A 21,590-nucleotide genomic window follows, 5' to 3' on the forward strand; every position below is an offset into this window, starting at 1 on the left:
CAGAACTCGTGAGGAGCTATCCAGAACTCTCAATAAAACGTCGGATTTTGCGAAAACAATTTATTGTTTATTCGAGAGATGAAAAATTTTTTTCATAAATCCGAAGTTCTGTTGAGAGTTCTGCTAGCCCCCCCGAAGAGTTTTAACGATTATCCTTAATACTCGATGCGCTCAAATCGAAAACTAAAAAGTTCTGGCGACTTGAAGTTTCAGAATTCGAAAATTTCTAAGTCCCTTAGATCGAAAATTTTTTAAATAATTCCGCAGTTCTGTTGAGAGTTCTGCTAGCTCCCCGAAGAGTTCTAACGATTATCCTTAATATTCGATGCGCTCAAGTCAAAAACTAAAACGTTCTGGCGACTTGAAGTTTCAGAGTTCGAAAATTTCTAAGTCCCTCACGTCGAAAATTTTTTAATAATTCCGCAGTTCCAAAATTTTCTAACTTTGAAAATGCAAGTCGCCAGAACTTTTTAGTTTTCAACTTGAGCGCATCGAGTATTAAGGATAATCGTTAGAACTCTTCGGGGAGCTAGCAGAACTCTCAACAGAACTTCGGATTTATGAAAAAAATTTTTCATCTCTCGAATAAACAATAAATTGTTTTCGCAAAATCCGACGTTTTATTGGGAGTTCTGGGTAGCTCCTCACGAGTTCTGATGATTATTATTAAAGCTCGAAGCGCTAAAACCAAAACTGAAGGAGTTCTCGCAAGTTTTCGTTTCCTGAATCGAGACTTTCAAATCCAAATATTTCGATATTTCGAGCGGAACTATTTTTAAAACCTATCTAGTACTCTAGAACTATTTGAAATCTTATGAGAACTTTAAGAAAAATTGAATTTTTCGCAGAATAGGGGGCGTCGTGAAATTAGCCCCCCGGTTTTTCAAATGGTGTTTTCGTTACTTTAAGTGGCAGAACTCTTTCTAAAATGTACTGAGAACTCTAGAACTCTTCGGGGGGAGGGAGGCAATCAGAACTCTACTTATCTTGTTCAAATTTAAAAGTTGGGGGGCCAATTTCACAGAGGTCCAAAAGTTGAGTGAATGTTACACGTGCAAAAAACTTTCCAGTCCAAGTATAAAATGGTTTGCTAAATACGAAAAACATATACATTCATTGCTCGCAGCAATGAATATTTAACATTTATTTACTATTGTTTTTCGAAGTTATGTTTGTCGTTAAATGACATATGATGTTTTATACACCACAATGCTAACTGTTCAAAAACGTAAAAAAACGGGAATTTATTTAAAATTTAAATAATAATATCAGAATGCTGAAAAAAATTAAAACTTTTATATATATCTAATAGAGATTTCCTACCGTTAAAAAAATGAACATTTATAGTTTTATAAATTATTGCGTCTGCTTGATAGAGAATCGCGAGATCCGCAGAAATAAATTTCTGGCAATTTGGTTTTCAGATTAGCGACACAATCGAATGCTAAAAATGTTGAATGGATCAATAAAAAGAAATTCACTCTGATACATAATTCTGATTTCAATCTTGACTATAATGATTTTTATAAACTTGTTGGATTTACACACAAAAACAAAAATAGGAAGTCAGTGTGTGCGACGAAGATATTCGCTATTTAATAATAACTTTATCTTACTTTTCGCGCGAGCCCGCAGTTTCCGAGAATCCCAATCGCCACGGATGCTCAGTATTTTTCTCTGCTGCGACAATTTCCTGTTGAAAGGGATGAGAGGGGAGACAGGGTCTGTTTTGCCCGGATACGTCCACTAGAGATATCGGCCTTTGAGATTTGTAGACTTGAAACTGCCGTGGGTCCACGTGCAACCGGGAATTGCACGATATGTCGAGAAACTGTAATTGCGGTGGTACTAGGGTCGCTAGGTTCACCCTGTCCAACTGATTGTGAGCCAAATCTAGCACCTGGACAAACAGATGTCGCATTTCGTTATTCGTCCGTTAGTTACCCACATAAATGAATTTTTCTCTTGCCGTTCAAATTGAGAAAGGAAAAGAGAGAATCCGCATAAAGAAATTGACTGACATTTTATGAATAAACAAGTACCATAGATTTCGTTTTTTGCTTACGCAAGTGGAGAACGTGATAATATGAAACTTGAAATGTGATTAACCACGTTCCGTTTACACAAATTGCTCTAACAGGAATAACAATTTTATATGTTGTACATGGGTTCTTACCTTCAAGGACGTTGTTTTACTGAAAGTAGGGCACGTCAAAAGTCGATTAGAATGCACACGCAGTACGCGTAAGTGTCGCAAATTGGCTACGTTGTCAGGAAGATATTGCAATCGATTTCCGGATAGAACCAGTTCTTCCAAATCGCCCCACGCAGCTATGCAACTACAAGATTACGCATTAGTTTTGGCATTAAACAATTTCGAATAAATGATTTAATATTAAAACATTTTTAATGCTTTTAATCTAGACATTGAGCATTTTAAAGAAAGGAATAATTTACGATGTGTATGCAAAAGTTTTAATAATTTTTTGCATGTTTTCGCTTTTTAGGTACATAATATATGCAATACATTATTCAGTCAACAAAATATTATAATATTATATTATATATTAATATTTTATATTATATATATTATAACACATAAATATTATACATTATAATATTTGCCTTCGTTTTTACGATTTTCTATCATCTCTCAAGTAAATTTTGAATTCCTTTGCGAAAAAAGTGTTTTCGTATCTCAGCCACATGCCCACATCTCAAAGATACTATCCAAGTACAAAATACTACATCGATTGGAATAAGTGATCCGAATAAGTAATCCGAAGATGCCAAGTTGGATGAAAACTTTCCAATCCGACAAGATGGTTCGTTGAATACAAAAAGCACATACAGCTTTTCATTGCTTATAGCCTTATAGCATTCACTATTGTTTTTCTAAGTTATGTTTTTCGTTAAATCGTGAGATATAATATTTTACAAATTTCGATGTCAACTGTTGAAAAACATAAAAAAGCGAAAATGTATTAAAAATTTATATAATACCGGAGTGCTGAAAAAATTGAACTTTTTGCATATACTTAATAAAAATAAAAAGACAGTTTACTAAGTTAATAAATAAAATTTGATTTTCTCTTATATTTATTAGTAATTACGTTCGCGTTAACTTGATACAGGATCATTATTACTTTTCACGATTTTTACAAAGAGTTACGGTAAGTTTACCTCTCCGGAAGTGTGTCCAAAGTGTTATACGCAATATGAAGAACTCGCAAAGATGTGAACTTTGTCAGAGCGTCAAGAGCGGTGTCGGTCAGACAGTTTGCCGTGATGTACAATTTCTCCAAAGTGTGCGATCCTTGGTGGCTCTTGCCAGCTTCTTCACGATACGGCAGTTCAGAGAGGCGATTGTTAGAGAGATTCAGAACTTTCATCCTAGAAAGAAATTAAAGTTTATTTACAATGCAGAAATGCTTTAGAAATACGATCCTTTAATGGAATTTCTGGATTGAAATATTATATTTCGAGTGTATATCTTTACACATGTTTGATTTTCTTTATTCATTGGAACATTTGAGCTTGTAAATGAGATTTGACGTGTTACTTTTCGGTGTTTGCGAAAAAGCTAGTTGGCAGCGTGGTCAACATGTTGCCTTGCAACGTCAAATGAGCGATATTCAACGGCCTTCTGGGCGGTGGCAGGGCTTGTAATCGGTTGTGTGGCAGATGGAGAACTTCTAGTCTTGATGGTTGCGACAATAATTTGTCCGGGAGAGCCGTTAGAGCGTTGTGCGACGCGAAAAGGACACGCAATGCTGGTAATTCGGTCGTCCATTCCGGCAGTGCGTCCAAATTGTTGCTGAAAGTTTCACAGAATACAGTATAATTTCTGCAATGTACATATGTATATGTATAATGCGATGCTTTAAGCAGACGCCTGCTCTCAGTGTGTTTTAAATTTATATTTTATATTTGCTTACTAGGAAATGTCCAGATGTTCTAAATTAATTGGCACAGGTTCGATTGTTAACTTCTTCAGCTCTACAAAAATTATATATATTTTTAATTACTTATGCTAATCTGATTAATTATTTCATTTTCCTTAAGATTTCTAAAAAAGTTTAATAATTTGCAATTCTTTTTGTGGAAAGTGCGTTTATACTCACTATTATTTCCCGCAATGAGTGATACGAGATTTCGACCGCAGAGAGTTAATTCTGTTAGGTGATTTCGTCCACATCGAACGCTCCTGAGTTCCTGCAGAGCGCTGATGTCCAACTTTTCGATACTATTTTCGCTGACGTCCAGATGCGTCAAATTCTTTTTTTTCGCGGACAGAAATAATTCAAGTTATTTCGTTATAATTTCTTGATTTTATTTTCCACCGAAATTTCAGATTTGTAATTTGATATAAAAGAAAAATAAATATAAAAAAGATGATAAACTGATAAAAGTTACTAATAATTTTTATCAGTTTATTATTTACAATCTATATTTTATCAATTAGTAATAAGATAAAAACTGATAAGAGATGAAAATTATGATAAAAATTATTTAGCAGATGCATGAACTTACGCCATAATTTCCCAAGATTATGTTTCCCTTTAGCTGATTGTTTCTCAGATTGATTTTGTGTAAATGGATATGATTGGTTTTCTCGTCTTTGTAAGATTTCCCATGATCTGCCTTCGACAGAACTTCCTACGAATCACGATACTAATGAATAATGTTTTGGAAATTTTTTAAAATTTAAAAAGAAAGCTTTTTTGTAAAATTAAAAATATTCTTCAATTGGTGCGTTTGTTTATAATTTTTATGATATTTATTATTTTTATTTTCAACAATAACAAAACATATTTTTGATTGCAGGTATGGCATTGAGTTTTAGATTCTATAAGCGAACGCTATATAAGGACCCATATCGCTGTAAGGTTGGGTATCATATAAGGTCAGTTCTGTTAATTCTAAAGACGGACTGTAGATGTCTACGGGCTCAACATGTTTCTTGTAAGCAAGATTTAGTATCTTAGGGGATATAAGGGGTGCTCTGAACGTGTCTCGTCACTCTGGTTTCCCTTCAATGTACGAATAAATCTTTCGCCTTTTACTAAAGATTTCCGTGGAGGGGAACAACTTGAATGAGTCTAGAAGACAATTTTTGATACCCAGCATTAGCTGGGTCATAAATCAATACAAACTTAATTTTTCTAGCAAAATAGCACGTCTGACTATCTTACTGAAATGGTTATAAAGCAGAAATAATTTTAAATCGATAGCAACTTTGATTATTGCCTTGTGTATACATTAATATAATATCAGGTAACTGAGATTAATATCTTGCACTGGCATAGTCATTTTGTTTCAATTACGCGATCGTCAATCAAAAGCGTCAGATATATTGAGTTAACTCGGAAAATCCAAGCCGATCCCCTTAGCAAAATTCAAATACAAAACTGCATTAAAAATTAATACAAATTTTGCGCTACTGAAGTCCGTGTGGATGTTTTAGCAAATTTCAGACGCAATACTTTGTATAACATTAATTCTTAACATGTTGTGTGCCATACCGATTTCACATGACTGTCTCGTGACGTTTAGGTTGCGTCGGCCACCAATGATTTATATTTTATTGCATTCATTATACAATGTTTATAAGACATGAACTTGACGAATTGAAAATATATCACTACGCCACGTGAGCTAACGATAGTACGACAAATTGATAGTACGATTATACATGATAATTATACATGATATTAATGTTATTATTGAACATTGATATTATTGAATTCATGATAACGTTCCTTTTTATATGAAATTATCAATACGACCTGAACGAAAAGTCTACGTGCCTCACCGATGGCTCTCACGTGGCACTCAATGTCTTAATGCAAAGTTTTGCGTGTGAATTTTGTTAAGGCATTGGCATCCTGTCAACCCAATATACATATACGAGAAAATTAAAATAACAATGTTAATAACAATGTTAATACACATAAAGTTTTCAAATTTACAATATTTTTTCGCGATATAAAAATCAAGTGGAACAAATAAGCGAAACGTATTTGCCATGTGTCAGCTATGTATAGTATAGTCTATATCTATATCTAGGTATAGTCCCTAACAGAATATTGGACACACACGTGCGATTATAGTTAGACTGAATTGCCGACTGAAGGCCAAGGCCGAATAGAGTGGATCGATAAAAAAAAGTACCTGAGTCTTTCGCAGACCTAATGTTAACGTTATCAGAATCGTTCTCGTTTCTCTGCGTCATGCTTTTGGCAAGTTATTCAATATTAAGCTCATTTAAATAATCTATAAATCCAGGCAGAATTCTATAATATTTATAATTCTAAAATATTTTATACACGTCTTTCTGATGACATGTATACGTCTGTTTAATAAGAATATTTTAATATATGCTTTTCATATATACACTATTCTTATTAACAATAAGTGTGTATTCTGATTTTTTAAATGTCTTATTTTATTATATTACACAGAACATCAAATTATTAATACAAATTCTGTTACAGATTATAGATTACTTAAAGTGAATTGAAAAACGTTGCAAATATTGCGAATTTCTTATGGACTATACATTTAGCTGCGTAAGATATTTAACGTACCGTTAGAGCGAGAGCTCGCATATTGAAGAAGGATGGTGCAGTGCTGAGTAAATTTCCGACGAGGGAAATATTTCTCAAGTTTCTCAGCCGTGTCACTTCGTCTGGTAGGTCCTTGATGGCATTACGGTCAAGGATCAACTCTTTCAAGCTGCAACATAATGATGATATCGTTAATAAGATTATATCGTGAATAATTTGACAAAATACATCGTATAATATTTCGGAAATATTGATTATCATTTAATGATTGAAAAACTCAATAAAATAAGACCTTTTTAAATATTCGGATAAATTAATCTTTGAATTCCTTCGTTGTTCTTTTCTTTCTTCGCGTCAAAAATATTTCAATCTTTCTAGCGTATTATAAAATATTTAAATTATGCCGAGAAGGCTATAAAAATGTTAAGACAATCGAATATAATATAAAATCGTAAAATCACCTTTAATAAAACTTTGATCCGTTATCTTAAACTTTCGACCATTCCTAATTTGATCGAAACGGTAAAAAATAAAAGAAGAATCGATATTTTACAAAATTCGTGTTCAATTGTAGTTTTTATCATTATTTATTTATAATAGTAGTGTACTTTTTGGCGACCACTGCGATGTATCTTGATGCTTTGGACATGCAAGTGAACCTAAATGAACGAGCCGTCCACAGGATGTGCACTTGAGTAGAAAGTTTCAAATTATAGTGAAAATGTCATTGCAGTAAACTGTGTCATCGGATGGACTTTCGATTTTTGCCATTAGAATAATCAGAGTAACAATTCTATCACGTTCATCACATTCAAGTTAAATCACGTTCGATCCGTTGGAAAATTCAGAATATTCATTTCGCTGAGAGAGAGAGAGAGAGAGAGAGAGAGAGAGAGAATTCTGTTTTATCTATAGATTATTTAATAATCAGTTCGTTTTTAATTGATATTAGCAAAAATAGATCAATATATAATCTCTATGCGCGTTATGTGCAATTAAATATTTAAAGAATTTTTTCACTTTTTTCATGAATTTTTTCATGAATTAAACTGCAAAGGTACATAAAAAAAATTCTTCAATGTTTTAAATATTTTAAAAAAATGCAAAACAAAATCATAAACTCTAACAAACATCTTGGTTTATAAAGTATTCATTATAAAACGTATTACGTACTTGTTATAAGAAAATATAAATGCATTGTTGATGAATAAATCGAGAAATAATTACCACGAAAATAATAATCGCTGATAAAAAAATTGGCGCAGGATTAAAGATTTACGGATGTTAAATATATTGCGATTATGCACCATTTATTATGCAATTATATCACGATCTTGTAATGCCGTCGTAACATTAGCATCGTTAGCGATGTTCACTTTACGAAGCTATTGTCGCTATTTTAAAGCGTGCACTCGTTGTTTCTCACCTGCTTTGTCACTTTTTGCTCTTTACTCGGTGCGCACACGCTCATTCAGGAGTGAGGTGGTGTTTAAATATCTGCAGTACTTCCCTCAGTATATATATACACACACACACACACACACACACACGCACACATACACATCCACACAATCGTTGTCATTACGCAAAGTTGTCGAGAACGAAACAACTCGTTTTACACGTATTTTGCAGATATCACTTTTGCACATCCGTTTTCTCGCCCTTGCTATTTTCATCAATTATCGTTACTTTAAGTTAGTAATTTATTGTATGTGCAGAAAATATCTTGCCATCGTTTTTCACCATTAATATTTACCATGAATATTTGACATGATCTATCTTTGTTGTTCGGTCGTATTAATTGTGCGACGGTATTGCATATAGTAAATTTATAATGCAACGATATTAGGAATTTCTTCATATTAGTGATTGATTTCTTCGAGATTACATTTCTCGATATTTCATCTCTTCTTTAATGCTCCTGAAACATCCAGGCTCGTCACGATCGACATTATGTTCCTCTACTATGCGCGACATCGTTACTTCACAAAGTAGATTTCCTGAGTTGCGAACTTTCGCATGCAATACTTTCACTAATTTCGTAAAATATATTGCACAATCATCTAAAAATATTTAAGACTTTCTAACTTTTATATAGCATCATGTCTTTCCATCCCCAAATGTAATCGCGTGCGGGGATTTGAAGCATTAGATGACTGCCCGGATTACTAATTAAAACATATTCCAATTTCAATCAAGAGACGTCTGACAAATTCGGAAAATCCGAAGGTAATTTTCGCACTTTTCAAATAGTTTTCACCAGAGGTGCACGCTCGCGGCGGTTCTTCCGAGGACTAAAGAGGTCGGTTGAAAGGCAAACTTATTCCTCCTGAGGATGCCATATTCTTCTGCGGGAGGAAGAGGGAGGTACGACCGAGGATGGGTTGGCTGACCACTCTGATGTAACAGAACAGAAATTGTCTGCCGGTGTACAGAGCGGGACCGAGCGATAATGCGTCGTGCCTTGATCCGGACATGCACCAGCGATGGCAAACACTCGGCGAAATTCTTACATGTAACTTTAATTCGCATAAATAATATCATAATTATACCGTGCTTATAATGCAACGTGTTGCATATAAAGCACTTCCGCCTCGAAAACTGCCTGCATTCGAGAACTCAAATATTTTTCTCTTTAAATATTTTTCTTGAGGTACAAAAATTGGTTCTATCGTAATAATAACAATGTAATTAAGTAGGCTTTAATCGATGATTTTGTTACATTGTAATTCGTCATTTTTGCAAAAAGTTACAAGAAAATTAGCTGCGTTATTAGCTCGATGTGTTCAAGTGAAAAGATATCTGGTTACACCGGAGATCTATAAAAGAGACTTAATTCTTTGCGATCCTCGTCGCGAGATCCTTTGTCTCTGGAAGTCTTTTGTTCTCACATCTGGGTCAGCCAAGGTGTATCCGGAACGACTCGGGGGCTCCCGTTGTTCGCGATTTTCGATTCAGGTGCCTTCGGTTTTCTTTCGATTCGACCGGCTTGCTCGAAATGATCGTCGAAAGTGAATCGTGTGGAATTGCCTTAAAGTGCCGACTCTCCTGTGGTAGAACGGGGTTGGGCAACACCAGGAGCTATGCGTCGAGGCAGTGGCGCGAGACGATTCAGGTGGAAACCGCTGCACGCGAGTTAAGAGCCAGCGAACTACATGACTGTATTGAGCTTCGACAAGTGGATTTATCAATGATTACATTTTGAAGCTTCTTGTAAAAAATCTGTGATGTTCAGAATGATCACCAAAAGAGCGATTTATGCCGAATCTTTCTCTAGAATAATTTATTAGGTGTACGCAAAAGTTTTAGTCTTCTTTTCAGCGCTCCAGTATTATTATTTAAACTTTAAATAAATTATCGCTTTTTTACGTTTCTAAAGAGTTGGCATCGCAGTTTGTAAAATGTCATATTTTACGTCACGATTTAACGATACATAATTCCGAAAAACATTAGTAAATGCGATGAATAATGAAAAGTTACATATGCTTTTCGTATTCAAGCAAACCATTTTGGACTTGTGCTGGAAAGTGTTTTTCCGCACGCAACGTATTCACCCTGCTTGGCGCCTTCAGATTATCAGTTATTCCAATCGGAGCAGATTTTTTAATTAGATAGTACTTTCGGGATGTGGCGGAAAAAAACCTTTTTTCACAAAGGAATCCGGAATTTACTGGAGAAATGGCAGAAAATTGTAAAAACTAAGGGCAAATATTTTGATGACTGAATTGTATTGCATATATTATAGCATATATAAAGCAAAAATGTGCAAAAAAATAGATGTAAATGGCGACTAAAACTTTTTCATACACCTGAAATATTACGTTCTATCACTGAGCGCACCGGCGCGTGAAGGCATCTTTCTTTTTAAAAAGATCACGTTGAAGCTTTGCACGAGTTCGGGTAATTTTTCATGGTGCTGATATGCCAATCGAGTTAATAATATTCCTTGAACTAATAAAACTCTCTAACATTCCAAGAAATGAAAGTGACATCGCCTTGTGCGATTGAGTGTTGCATCGCAGGAAGCACGCATAGACTCAATGAAACCATGAAATTAGACATAGGTACAATCCAATACCAATCCGCATAATTAAGTGAAATCCGTATGACAATGGACAAATCACGAAAAAAAAACATTTTAATAGAAAATCTCGCTTTAATAACGAGTGAGGCAATTATTAAACATAATATGTATATTTCATGTATGGATTTTTTTAACAAATTAGGAACGCTAGATCTGTATTAGCTCGTGTCGGTTATTTCACTTTCGATGGATACGATTGAACGGAGTTTCATCCATCCATGTGTCCACTTTGTAAGGGAAAGTTCCTGGTTTGTGATCGTCATCAAGAACAAAGTCTATAAGTTCGCCTTTAGGTTCACCATCGATGCACCTGTGTGCGAGAAGCACTTTTACCTTCCACGTGTATAAATGAGTACGCATGTGTGGCGCGCGCGCGCGTGCGCAGCGTCGTCGTGTTCACACCCCGTAGTTCCTCCCCCCGCGGAGCACCGGTATCCTCATTTCCGGCTGGTGGAAAGCGGTTTTCGAGAAACTTTACGTAATCTCCGTTTCGATTGTACACGATCCTCCTCGAGTGATCGTGAGATCAGATTTTTTGCGTTGGCTAAAATCGTGTTTATTAGAAGGAAGTTGTTAGATATTGTCTTTCTCTCTTTCTCTCCCTTCACGATTTTATATAATAATTATATCACATAAAAGAGCACACAGTGCGAAGTAGTTCGAAGAATAGGTCAAGAAACGGAGCATGTAAGGCAAGCTAGCTGGAGTGTGACGCAAACTAAAGTCGGATTTTATTATCATTCAGCTCAACTACTTCTCGTTATTTTCTTCATTATGCTAATTAACAGCCTTATTTATCAGGTGACCCCGACGCATTAATTAACCGATAATTACGTAACAGTTTTTATATTTTCTACAAAATATCAAAACTTATATACTTGTTATTATTAAAATTGTAACAAGTAAGTAAGAAGAAACAATTTTACAAAAATAAATATAATAAATGAAATAATTTTATCTTGTCATTTTAAGTTACTTAAAGTTTCTCAACACGCATAGCATGTTAGTTTACTCCACATCGATGCTTGTCATATATTTTTCGGAAAGCTGAAGAGTTCACGGTATTACTCGATCATCATCGTGCGCTGATTTTCCATACGAGCCTGTTATCAGCGCTGATCGACAATAGCACGTGATTAATGTGTTGGTAATTAATTGTGCTCCTAGATTGACGCACATAAATCAGGCGGCAGAGGGAAAATTTAGCCGCCTGTATTAATGCGTATCTCCGCAACGATCGGCAAAATAGATCTCGAGTATAGATACCAGTGCTTAACGTCAATTATTTGTAAACATGTCGCATCAAGCAAAATTACATTATTCGGTCATTAACTAAATAATCCAGATCGCGTCTAGGCGATAGAATTCAATGTTTCGGAAAATTTTTTGTTTTTTTTAAGAACTGCCTATCTCGCTATAAAGTTAATATACGACAAGCTACGTTGTGCTGCCATAAGTATGTGTTCAGTTTGCTTTATCGCCACCTAGACCCGGATTACTTAGTTAATGACCTAATATTTATTGATCGTTATCAAAGAAACTCAAATTTCGAGAACACGGAAATCTACGAGAGGCCGAGTGGCACAAATATGTTTTCTCACACTTGAAGATAAAACGCGCCTTTGATAAAGGCCTCTATTAAAGTCTGCACACGAATAAAGAAAAAAAGACGCAATGTAACTGATAAAGACTTGAGATAATTTCAATCGTCCAACGATCGTCCAATGAATATCGATCATTTCCGATAGCGAAGAATAAACAAATGAATAAACAAATGTACGGAAAGCCTCGCAGTTCTTTGAACGTTTCGTTGAATTTGGGGAAACTCGATGAACGAGCGGATTCAACGGGATCAACGAGACGCGCGAGTATGAAACGATATAAACGTACTTGACCAGTTGGCGGATGTCAGCCGGAATTATCTCGATCTTGTTGTCCGAGAGATTAAGATAGGTCAGCGCCGGCAGTTCTAGCAGCTCCCGCGGGATTCTGCGGAGATCGTTGCTCTCCAGATGGACGGCATGAAGTTTCGGGAACCTACGCAAGGGAATAGAGAGTTACGTACGAATTAACTACCAATTAAAGTTCCCAGCTGTAGCCTCGCAGCGTTGTGTTATCAGGCGCGCGCGCTCGCGCACTTCTTAATTTATCCACTCTAATTACTCGTTACCCGCAACAATTGACGTAATTCCTGCACTTGTTTTTTAATAACTTTTTCAACTTGGTTTTTTTGCGGTTTTCTGCACTCGGAATAAGTATTTACTGTTCAATGATCGAAAGTAATAAGAAATGAGCGAGGCAAACAGGTTCTTATGTTGAGTCAAAAGGTGCGATTTTCAATGTTCCAAATTAATCTGCATGTATAATAATACAAGCAACGATGTTGATAATCATTTGAAGATATGATTAGTTCTGGTTTCCGGGTTGAAGCCGCGTTTTCTGTTATTTTCCGACGGTTGGTGAATATTTCAGTCCACTTCATCAGTGAGCGAGCATTACTTCTCGTCTCCTAATGAAGTAGACTGAATTGTTTTTCTTTTTTATTTTCAAGCTTAGTAATTTCGCTTTCCAAAAAGTGGATGTGAAATGAAAAGATTTTATGATATAAAAGTATTTTATATCCTACAAGTAAGTATATATTATAGTAAAGGTTATTACATATTCTAAAGATATGCAATGATACTGGGGTTTAGAGAACTGGTTGGATAACAATGTCTGATGTATTGTATTGATGTTTATTTGTTATAGTGAATCTAGAAGTTGCATTAAGAACTTGTGGAGCAGGAATCCATTTTGTATTTTGGGCTAAATTATACCATGGATTCCTAGTTAAAGGATAAAGAATGATCGTTGATGAGTCTAGTGAATCGTTAAAAAACGAGTTAAAATAATTGTTTGATAGTTTTAAAATGTGATCTTGGATTGTCTAGAATTTTAACTCTTGGTGAAGCTACGAATTGCGGATGAACCAAAAGTGAACTGAAATGTTCACTAAACTTGAAACCAAAATGACAGAAAATGCAGCTTCAACCCGGAAACTAGAAATAATAATGTTTATAATATCTATCATAATAATAATATCTAATCACAGACAACGATGGTGAGCAATGCTTAATGAATAATTTGTTTCTACTAAATGCAATAAAGTAAAATTTCACAAAAATCTAACCAAACTTTTTGACTGATCCAATATCATTCATGAAAACAACTAAAAAGATGTAACAAAGATTTTCTCATACCTGTGCAAAAGCTTTAGATTGTTGTCGACATTAGTAAACTGGTTGTATCCTAATATGAGCTCCTCTATCGCTGGGAAAGCAATCGCGCTGTCAGGAATCCTTGACAGGCCTCCTTTGCTCAAGTCTAATCTTTTGGGACATGACGATACCTGCGTAGCCTGAAAAAAATAAAAAAAGGATTCATTTAATTTATTAAATATATCAAAAACAATATATTCTTGATTTCCAATAAAATCAAAAATTTTAAACGGAACTAATCAACTTGATCGGAGGACATGCACACGTATTAAAATGGACTTTACGTTACCTATGTAATTTCCATTTTAATGTATTTATTTTATTTACGCAAGTTGAGAGACGATAATTGCATTAAATGCGAAGATGTTTCTAGAAAAGGAAGATTAAGCAAAATTGTCATCGTAATTCTCGTAGATCGCAAGACACGCGATCGTTTACCTCGAACTCCAAAGAGTCCGTGTCTATGGTGTCGTCCCTGTCAAAATCGCCTTCCTCCATAATGGCGATCAGATCTCCCACTCGCATCATCTTCCGAGCAGCCGCATACACTTGCGGATGCATGCAGCTTCCACATCGGGTACACACGCGATTTAATTAATTATTCTAATCTAAATCTGCGATTTATCTTGCACATAATTATGCAGTGATTATCACTCGATACGAGCCATGATTTAATTTCGTCTTAGCGTCAAATTAGCCACAGCTCACTCAAATGTTTGTTCACCCTCCAATTTGCACTTTTGTCTCTTGCATTATAATATTTAATTTTGTGCTTCGATCCTATTGTGCAGGTTTCCAGCTTTTCAAAATCCGCGTCATTTAAACTCATGCCGGCCTTTTAAGCTACAAACAGTATTACTTTAATTAACATTGATTTCGACGTGAATGACGTTTCGTTTCGCGTTTACGATTCTTCGTGTAGTACAGCACAACAGCACCGCTCGAATCGAGCAGTTCGTTAGTGCACAGACAGGGAAAGATTAATAACGAATCAGTAATTTAACAATATCCGCATGGCGCGATGATTTATCAAACGCGTGGAGAGCCAGCACTCGTGCAGATATAAACGTTCCAGCGAATTTTAACGTCACAATTTTGTCACGTCGCGTTCCGATTTTGTTCTGCCGTAAGCTGCGCATTCGAAATTACAAAACGGCCAATCAACGAAACACGTGCAAGTCAAACTACTCGCAAATCTGAAAGCAATGCGCAATTCGTGCCGCTTCGTACAAAAGGAAATGAAACAAAAAGGATACATTATGTAAAATTGCATGTTTAATACATAAAAAAAAGAACGAAACGTATTTTCTGTCTTTCTTTATCGTGCTATTACATCTATAAGATATAAACGCTCGGTCGAAATTTTATAAATTTGAAGCTTATTGATTATTTATTAAACTAAAATTTAGTTGAGATTAACGAGTTTAACTGATTTTGACTATCCTTGCAAATTGAAGCGTAAACAAATTAGCCATTAAATCAAACGAATTAATTGGAGCGTTTATTTGCGAATAATTCGCTCAAATGGCATGGAATAGCGCATGTTCTCTCACTTCCACTTATATTTGCCACACGCCATTTACCTCTCCTGTATTTATCCTTTACCCGTTTATGCCATATTTTTTAAGACTCGAGTAATTGCTCTATCTATCGCTGAATAACCAAAAAGACTATAATGCATTCGGCCTCGCTGAACTTCATTGTAAGAAATTGCGGTGAAGCAGCGACGGTGCACGAGCAATATTTGTGCCGACAAGTATTGTTCTGCTCGTTGCGCCGGCTACGAATAGCCTCATTGTCCGCGGCGAACTTTCAGCCGAACAATGAAGACGTCAGTCAAAACTTTCTTATCGGTGTTAGATTCGTCCGCGATCGCGCGCGAACAGCTTCCTAAAACAATACAAGGCAAGGAAAAATCGCTACCGGCATCGCTAGAAAGCAGAACGTGTCGCGCGCGCCGGATCAAAATGTATAAATGAATTTAGGTAACTTTATTCGTCGCAATTTAGCGAAAAAACGACTGGCAATGTGACAGAGTTCCAATTTGCAATTGCGGAAACGAACTGTTATTCAGGTCGGAATTCGTCAGGTCGAGGATACCCTTCTCTCATATTGGATTGGCCAGAAAGCTCGTACCGATTTTGTTTTTAGTAAATTCAAATGTACAATTTTAGATTAATTCTTAACATACAGTTTTGTGTTACTGGAAAGTCCGTGTGGATTTTTCTAGCAAAATTCAAACGCAAAACTTCGTATTAATTCGGATTAATTCATTATATGACGGCTCGAAGAAGCAGGTAATTTTCGGATGCGGATTGTAAAAAAACTAAACATCCGATTAAGTTGCGGTTTTGCACTTACTTTTATCATGTTGTAAAATAAAGATTACAAAAGGATGATCATAAACGTCATCAGAGGCCACTGAGCTGATGGTGTTTTTTTACAGAGGGTCAAACGGTGTACCTCATAACTCGATTTTGGATTATCTGAGACTAAAAAACAAAATGTTTTTATTAATTATACTTCAATGCCTAAGCATTAACGGAGCCATTTTTTAATTATTTGAAAATTCACTGAATAACAAAGTTTTGAAAAAAGATGTCAATTTTTGCGAAAAATTCTTTCACTAATTTGTTTATAACTCCCACAAAAAAATTGTTTTACAAAATCGTCCGTTAATGCTTAGAGAATATAATAACAAAGATATCTGCAAAATTTTATTGCAATCGCATCAATACGTTTTAAAAAGTGTCGTTTTGAAAAACCTGCGTGTAAAGTTTAAAAACGCATTTTTTCTGTGTTATCGAACATTATTTCCTCTTACCGCTAATCCGCCATGACTGCTTCATACATTGAATGCTTCTGCCTCAAATGCAGCCTTTTCGAAGTTTTGATAACTTTACAGTCATGTAACCCCTTAAGAATTAAGAATTTTGAAAGGGAGAACAAGAATTTTGCTGAAAAATCGGCACGGACTTTCTAGTCAATCCAATAGTAGGTATGTGCAAAGGTCTTAGTCTTTTTTCAAAAACGATTCGTTTGTTTGACCAAACCAGGCAGGTATCTTTGTTAATCAGTCTTTTTTCAGTGCTCTAGTATTATTTCAATTTCAAATAAATTCTTGCTTTCTTATGTTTCTGAAGAGTTGACATCAAAGTTTATGAAACGTCATATGTCATGATTTCATGATAAACATAACTTCGAAAAATAGTAATGAACACAATGAGCAATGAAAAGCTATGTATGCTTTTTTTTCTTATTCAGCAAATCATTTTGGACTTGAGCTGGAAATTTTTCCGTGCGCGGCGTATTCATCCAACTTGATACCTTCGGATTACCAGTACTATTTAGCTGGATAATACCTTCGAGATGTGGCTGAGGTACGCAAAAACTTTTTCCGTAAAAAAATCGGAAATTTCCTCGAGAGATGATCGAGAGATGCATCTAATAAAATTGAGTTTCTTGTTTTTTTTGATAATGATTTTCTGATGGCTCTGTGTTTCTCGGCCAAGGGAGAACCATCAGCTTGTTAGTCTCTCGTTTCGATCCTCATCATCGATTTTTATAACTTGACGGCCTCTTACAATAGCGTGACGCTTCCGCAAAGTGGAATTCCTCGTCTCGGAATAAAGCAGCCGCGTTACTGTAGTAATCGAGAGACTTTTCCACGGGACGCCATTAGCGGAAGCGCCGTCGCTGATGAAGGAGAAAATGGGATTACGAGGAAAAGCGAGCGATACACCGCGTCATCGCGGGAAAGTCTCGAGTCGCGTGAGCGAGCACGATCGTCGCGTGATGGTGTAGCTTGCTAATTTCCGGTCGAGCGCCCGTATCGGCGATCCGAGGGAAAGTAATTTGCGTCTTAGGTTTCTATTCGTACCCCGTTATCTCGGGGAGCTTGGAAAAAGTTCTCTTTCATCAGAAAGGCAAATTTTAAGATATTTGCAGTCAGGACCCAAAGTGGTTCTTCCCGAAGGGTGGCCCGAATTAACTTTACTTCTCCATCAGCCCTGCATGTCTCAACCCCAGCAAATTTCCCACCGATAATTTCCCCATCATCAGAACCCGGTTTCTCGATCAGTTGTATTTTCCCAGTGCAACTCTCGGGGCTGATCGTCCTCGGGTTTCCGGTCGCTGCGGAATTCGTTGAGAAGCAGAAGGGAGAAACGACGACGACGGATAAGAAAAGCGGATCGAGAAAGGAAGAACCTGGAAAAAGTTGCGCTGGTATCGGCTTGACACACGCCAGCGATAGCGCGAAAACGAGAAGGAAACGAGACGAAACGAGACGTTCTCAGCTAACGGGCGCGCTTAGCTCAGCGTGAAGAGGAGAGATAGAAGGTGCAGAACGGGGACGGGGTAGCGGTAGTAACGGCCGGCAAAAGGAGAAGTTTCGTGTCTCGGCTGTCTGCACTCGTCGATGGTGGCTAACGAGGAAAGTAACTTTCCTGGTAATGCCGGAAAAGTTCGAGGCTAGTCGATACCGATGTGTCACAGGCGCAAGTTTCGATAATCTGCCGCGCGATCAAATTCGGAGGTATCCGGTGGAAAGTCATGATGAGGGTGGCCGGAGCAGCTCCGTTCTCTATTAATGCGCGTGTGCGAGAATCATGTATTCAAAAAATCGCACTTTATCTTAAAATGTATAAAGAACAATAAACATTATTCTATGACGTGTGACTTTTCGACGACTTTAATGTCAACGTTTGGAAATAATACACAATACACGGAAAAAACTAATCGGTTATAACAACCAAAAATTTTCAGTTACTTTAGTTTCGGTTGCAGTAACATATAGCCTTTCTGTATCAACTGAAAGATTGTTTATATCAATAAATGCTCTCGGTTCAAGGAACCGAAATTTTCCGTTCCAAATGTGCCGTTACTGTAGCCGACTGTTCGGCCATTTTCGCACCGATTAGAACGCGCCGATTGAAAGAGGTGCGGAGTAACATTATTATCGAGCAGCAAGGAACTAATTAGCACACTCAATTGTCGTTTATCAAATATGGACGGTCAGTGCGGCAGCGTGATCTGTGTTTGTGTTCGATCTGATCCGATTGTTTATTGTATAAAATACGTTCGTATCTTTTTTTTGGTTAAGTGTACTTGTACTTGTTTTAAATAAATAAAATGACACGATTATATGTATAACAGTACACTTTATTCATTTTATTTATTTAACACAATTACCCAGATAACCAGTGTAAACACAAGTTGCTTTCATGTTGCTAATAAAGATGTTAGCATCTTGCTACGCATCTATGTCGTCCATTGTGCTATTGTTTGCTAGCATTTGATGTCGGAAATGAAACATTTGCACGTTTTAAACATTATGCTAGCATTAAAATTAAATAGATGTTGACAATTAATGCTGACATAATGATAGCAACATATTTATATCTGTTAGCAAATTGAAAACATTATATGCTAACTTTTTGTTAGCAGTATGCTTATTTGATATGTTTGTTTTTTAGCTGAGCATTTGATTACGACAAAATGTTAACGTCATACTAGCTACTCAAATATTTAATTCATATTCCTAGCAAAGAACCAGCATTGATTGCTAGCATCTTATTTTTATACGTTGCTTGGGCATACTTGGTTATCTGGGTACAAGTACACTTCATTTTATTTATTTAACACAAGTACAAGTACACTTAACCAAAAAAAGATACGAACGTATTTTATACAATAAACAATCGGATCAGATCGAACACAAACACAGATCACGCTGCCGCACTGACCGTCCAGCATATTTGATAAACGACAATTGAGTGTGCTAATTAGTTCCTTGCTGCTCGATAATTGTGTCATTTTTTACACGATTTTGCAAGATTCATATATAGAATCCTCTCTAGATAGTTCCACTAGAAAACTTCTGTTGCCCAAACAATTGGTTTTGGTTATCACAACTGAATTTCAACGCGTCCAAGAACAAGAATCTCGTGTCATAACTGTATAGCTGTGTTATAACATCAAATATTTCGGTTGGTACAACCGAAATCTTTTAGAAGAATTTTTCTGTTCCTATAACCCAGTTCTCGTTTGGTCTCTAGGAAACAGAAAATTTCGTTTGTCACAATCGAAATTCAGCTGTATTAACGGATTTTTTTTCCGTGATACATTTCAATCCTGAATCAGTTTTCTAGAGCGGTAAATAATAGGATTTATATTTTCTCGCTTACTTTTATGTATTGGAGCGGTCAAAAAGTTCCATTCGATTTTTAATTTTTCAAATCAATTTACATGTATTATAGGCAACAATGTTGATAATGTCTACATCATAGATAACGATGGTTGATAAATAATTTGTTTCTATGTATGAATGTAACAAAGTAAAATTCGACGCAAAAATCGAACCGAACTGTAACCCAATATGTATCTTTTGCGATATTGTTTTTCACAAGAACGATCAATCTGCGACGTCAATCAACGCAACATTTTGCGACGGTTAACAAAGATAAATAATTCTGATAAGTAATTATGTGGACAACAAGGGGTGGGAGGATGATAAACTGTGAAGTGCGAATTTGGCGAGAATTATTATGAGAGATGTAATTAGCAAGTACTGTTATTACATCGGACGAAGCATAAATTCGCTTAATACAGTATACCGTTTGGCATGTGCGAGCTAAATTCATCGTGCGAATTATGTAAACCGTTAAATGAGTTTCCTTAAACGTTCGGCGAAAACAATCGCGGCAATTGTGTAGGAGTGTACAAGTGGCGAATTAGAGACACAAAAAGAGGCCGATTACGGCGGATTGATAATTAAGTTGATTATTACACGCGATAATTACACGACGCGCTAATCCTCGTAATCGATAATGATGATCAGGATTACGACGGCGATTTATTTAACGGCGGCGATCCACGTTACGGAACGAGATGTTTTGTTAATTGTGAGCGACCCGTGAAATCTATATATGAAAACCCGTGAATTTATATATGAAAATATATATAATGCGCTGAACAAATTTATAATAATCTCTCGACACAAAACAAAAGTTTCGTATTAACATTTTTTTTTTAATGATAAAACATATATTAACCTAATGATTTACTTATACGAATAATTATTGATACGTTATTACGCGACGCGATGCCGCACAGTACATGACGGACTTAATAATTTATTAAATCCACACGTGTGAAATACGAATTCTAATCATTGTACGACCAATATTGCGAGAAATGTTTCGTAATTTCTACGAAAAGCTCACAAAATTTTGATGAGAGCGCTTTTTTTACGGTTCAACGGAATTAATACACGTATCGATAGATCGGGATAGATGGCTTTCGGTTTGTTTAATAATACGCACGTCTACGTTTGCACGCGGACCCGGACAAATCGCGCTTAATCGATTATCGACAACCGCATATCGGCGGTTTGCACGGACGGTTAAAAATTCTGACCACAACGCGTTCCGATTAATTCCACGGAATCGTGTCGAGGGAGAGATGTGACTACGACATTTAAACTTGCGCACCTTGTTGCTTTTTCGACATTTCGAACTTTTCATTAATTAGCCGACGACACGATTAAATGAGCTCATCTTCATGATCGCTACTCGAGTCGCTCTTAGATCGCGTCGATAAAAAATACATAATTCTATTAAAGTTAATTCTACAAATTAATTCCCAAGAGTTGCGTACTTTGTTTTTCATTTTTTTTTA

General features: G+C 36.1%; 1 protein-coding gene and 1 non-coding gene across 3 annotated transcripts in view; one reads left to right on the forward strand and one right to left on the reverse strand.

The window, feature by feature from the left end:
• Positions 1-21,590, reverse strand: part of LOC105281519 (protein phosphatase PHLPP-like protein) — a 51,332-nt gene that overhangs the window by 11,780 nt on the left and 17,962 nt on the right. Inside the window, exons 1-11 of one of the 2 annotated variants that reach the window (XM_020032334.2) lie at positions 14,349-16,285; positions 13,893-14,050; positions 12,544-12,690; positions 6,591-6,738; positions 4,534-4,659; positions 4,125-4,278; positions 3,939-3,999; positions 3,563-3,817; positions 3,184-3,393; positions 2,177-2,339; positions 1,617-1,900 (exon numbers count right to left, since the gene is read on the reverse strand). In XM_020032334.2, coding sequence (XP_019887893.2) covers positions 1,617-1,900; positions 2,177-2,339; positions 3,184-3,393; positions 3,563-3,817; positions 3,939-3,999; positions 4,125-4,278; positions 4,534-4,659; positions 6,591-6,738; positions 12,544-12,690; positions 13,893-14,050; positions 14,349-14,471 — 1,829 coding nt within the window. In that variant the 5' untranslated portion in view covers positions 14,472-16,285. Of the gene's footprint in view, positions 1-1,616; positions 1,901-2,176; positions 2,340-3,183; positions 3,394-3,562; positions 3,818-3,938; positions 4,000-4,124; positions 4,279-4,533; positions 4,660-6,590; positions 6,739-12,543; positions 12,691-13,892; positions 14,051-14,348; positions 16,286-21,590 lie in introns of those variants that run through there. The other variant, XM_011342788.3, reaches the window with a different exon arrangement.
• On the forward strand, positions 5,020-5,139 carry LOC113562868. Its single transcript, XR_003407219.1, has one exon. It is a non-coding gene; the product is annotated as a U5 spliceosomal RNA (small nuclear RNA).

This window comes from Ooceraea biroi, chromosome 10 (assembly GCF_003672135.1).
Source record: "Ooceraea biroi isolate clonal line C1 chromosome 10, Obir_v5.4, whole genome shotgun sequence".
In the NCBI taxonomy this organism is placed as follows: Eukaryota; Metazoa; Arthropoda; class Insecta; order Hymenoptera; family Formicidae; genus Ooceraea; species Ooceraea biroi.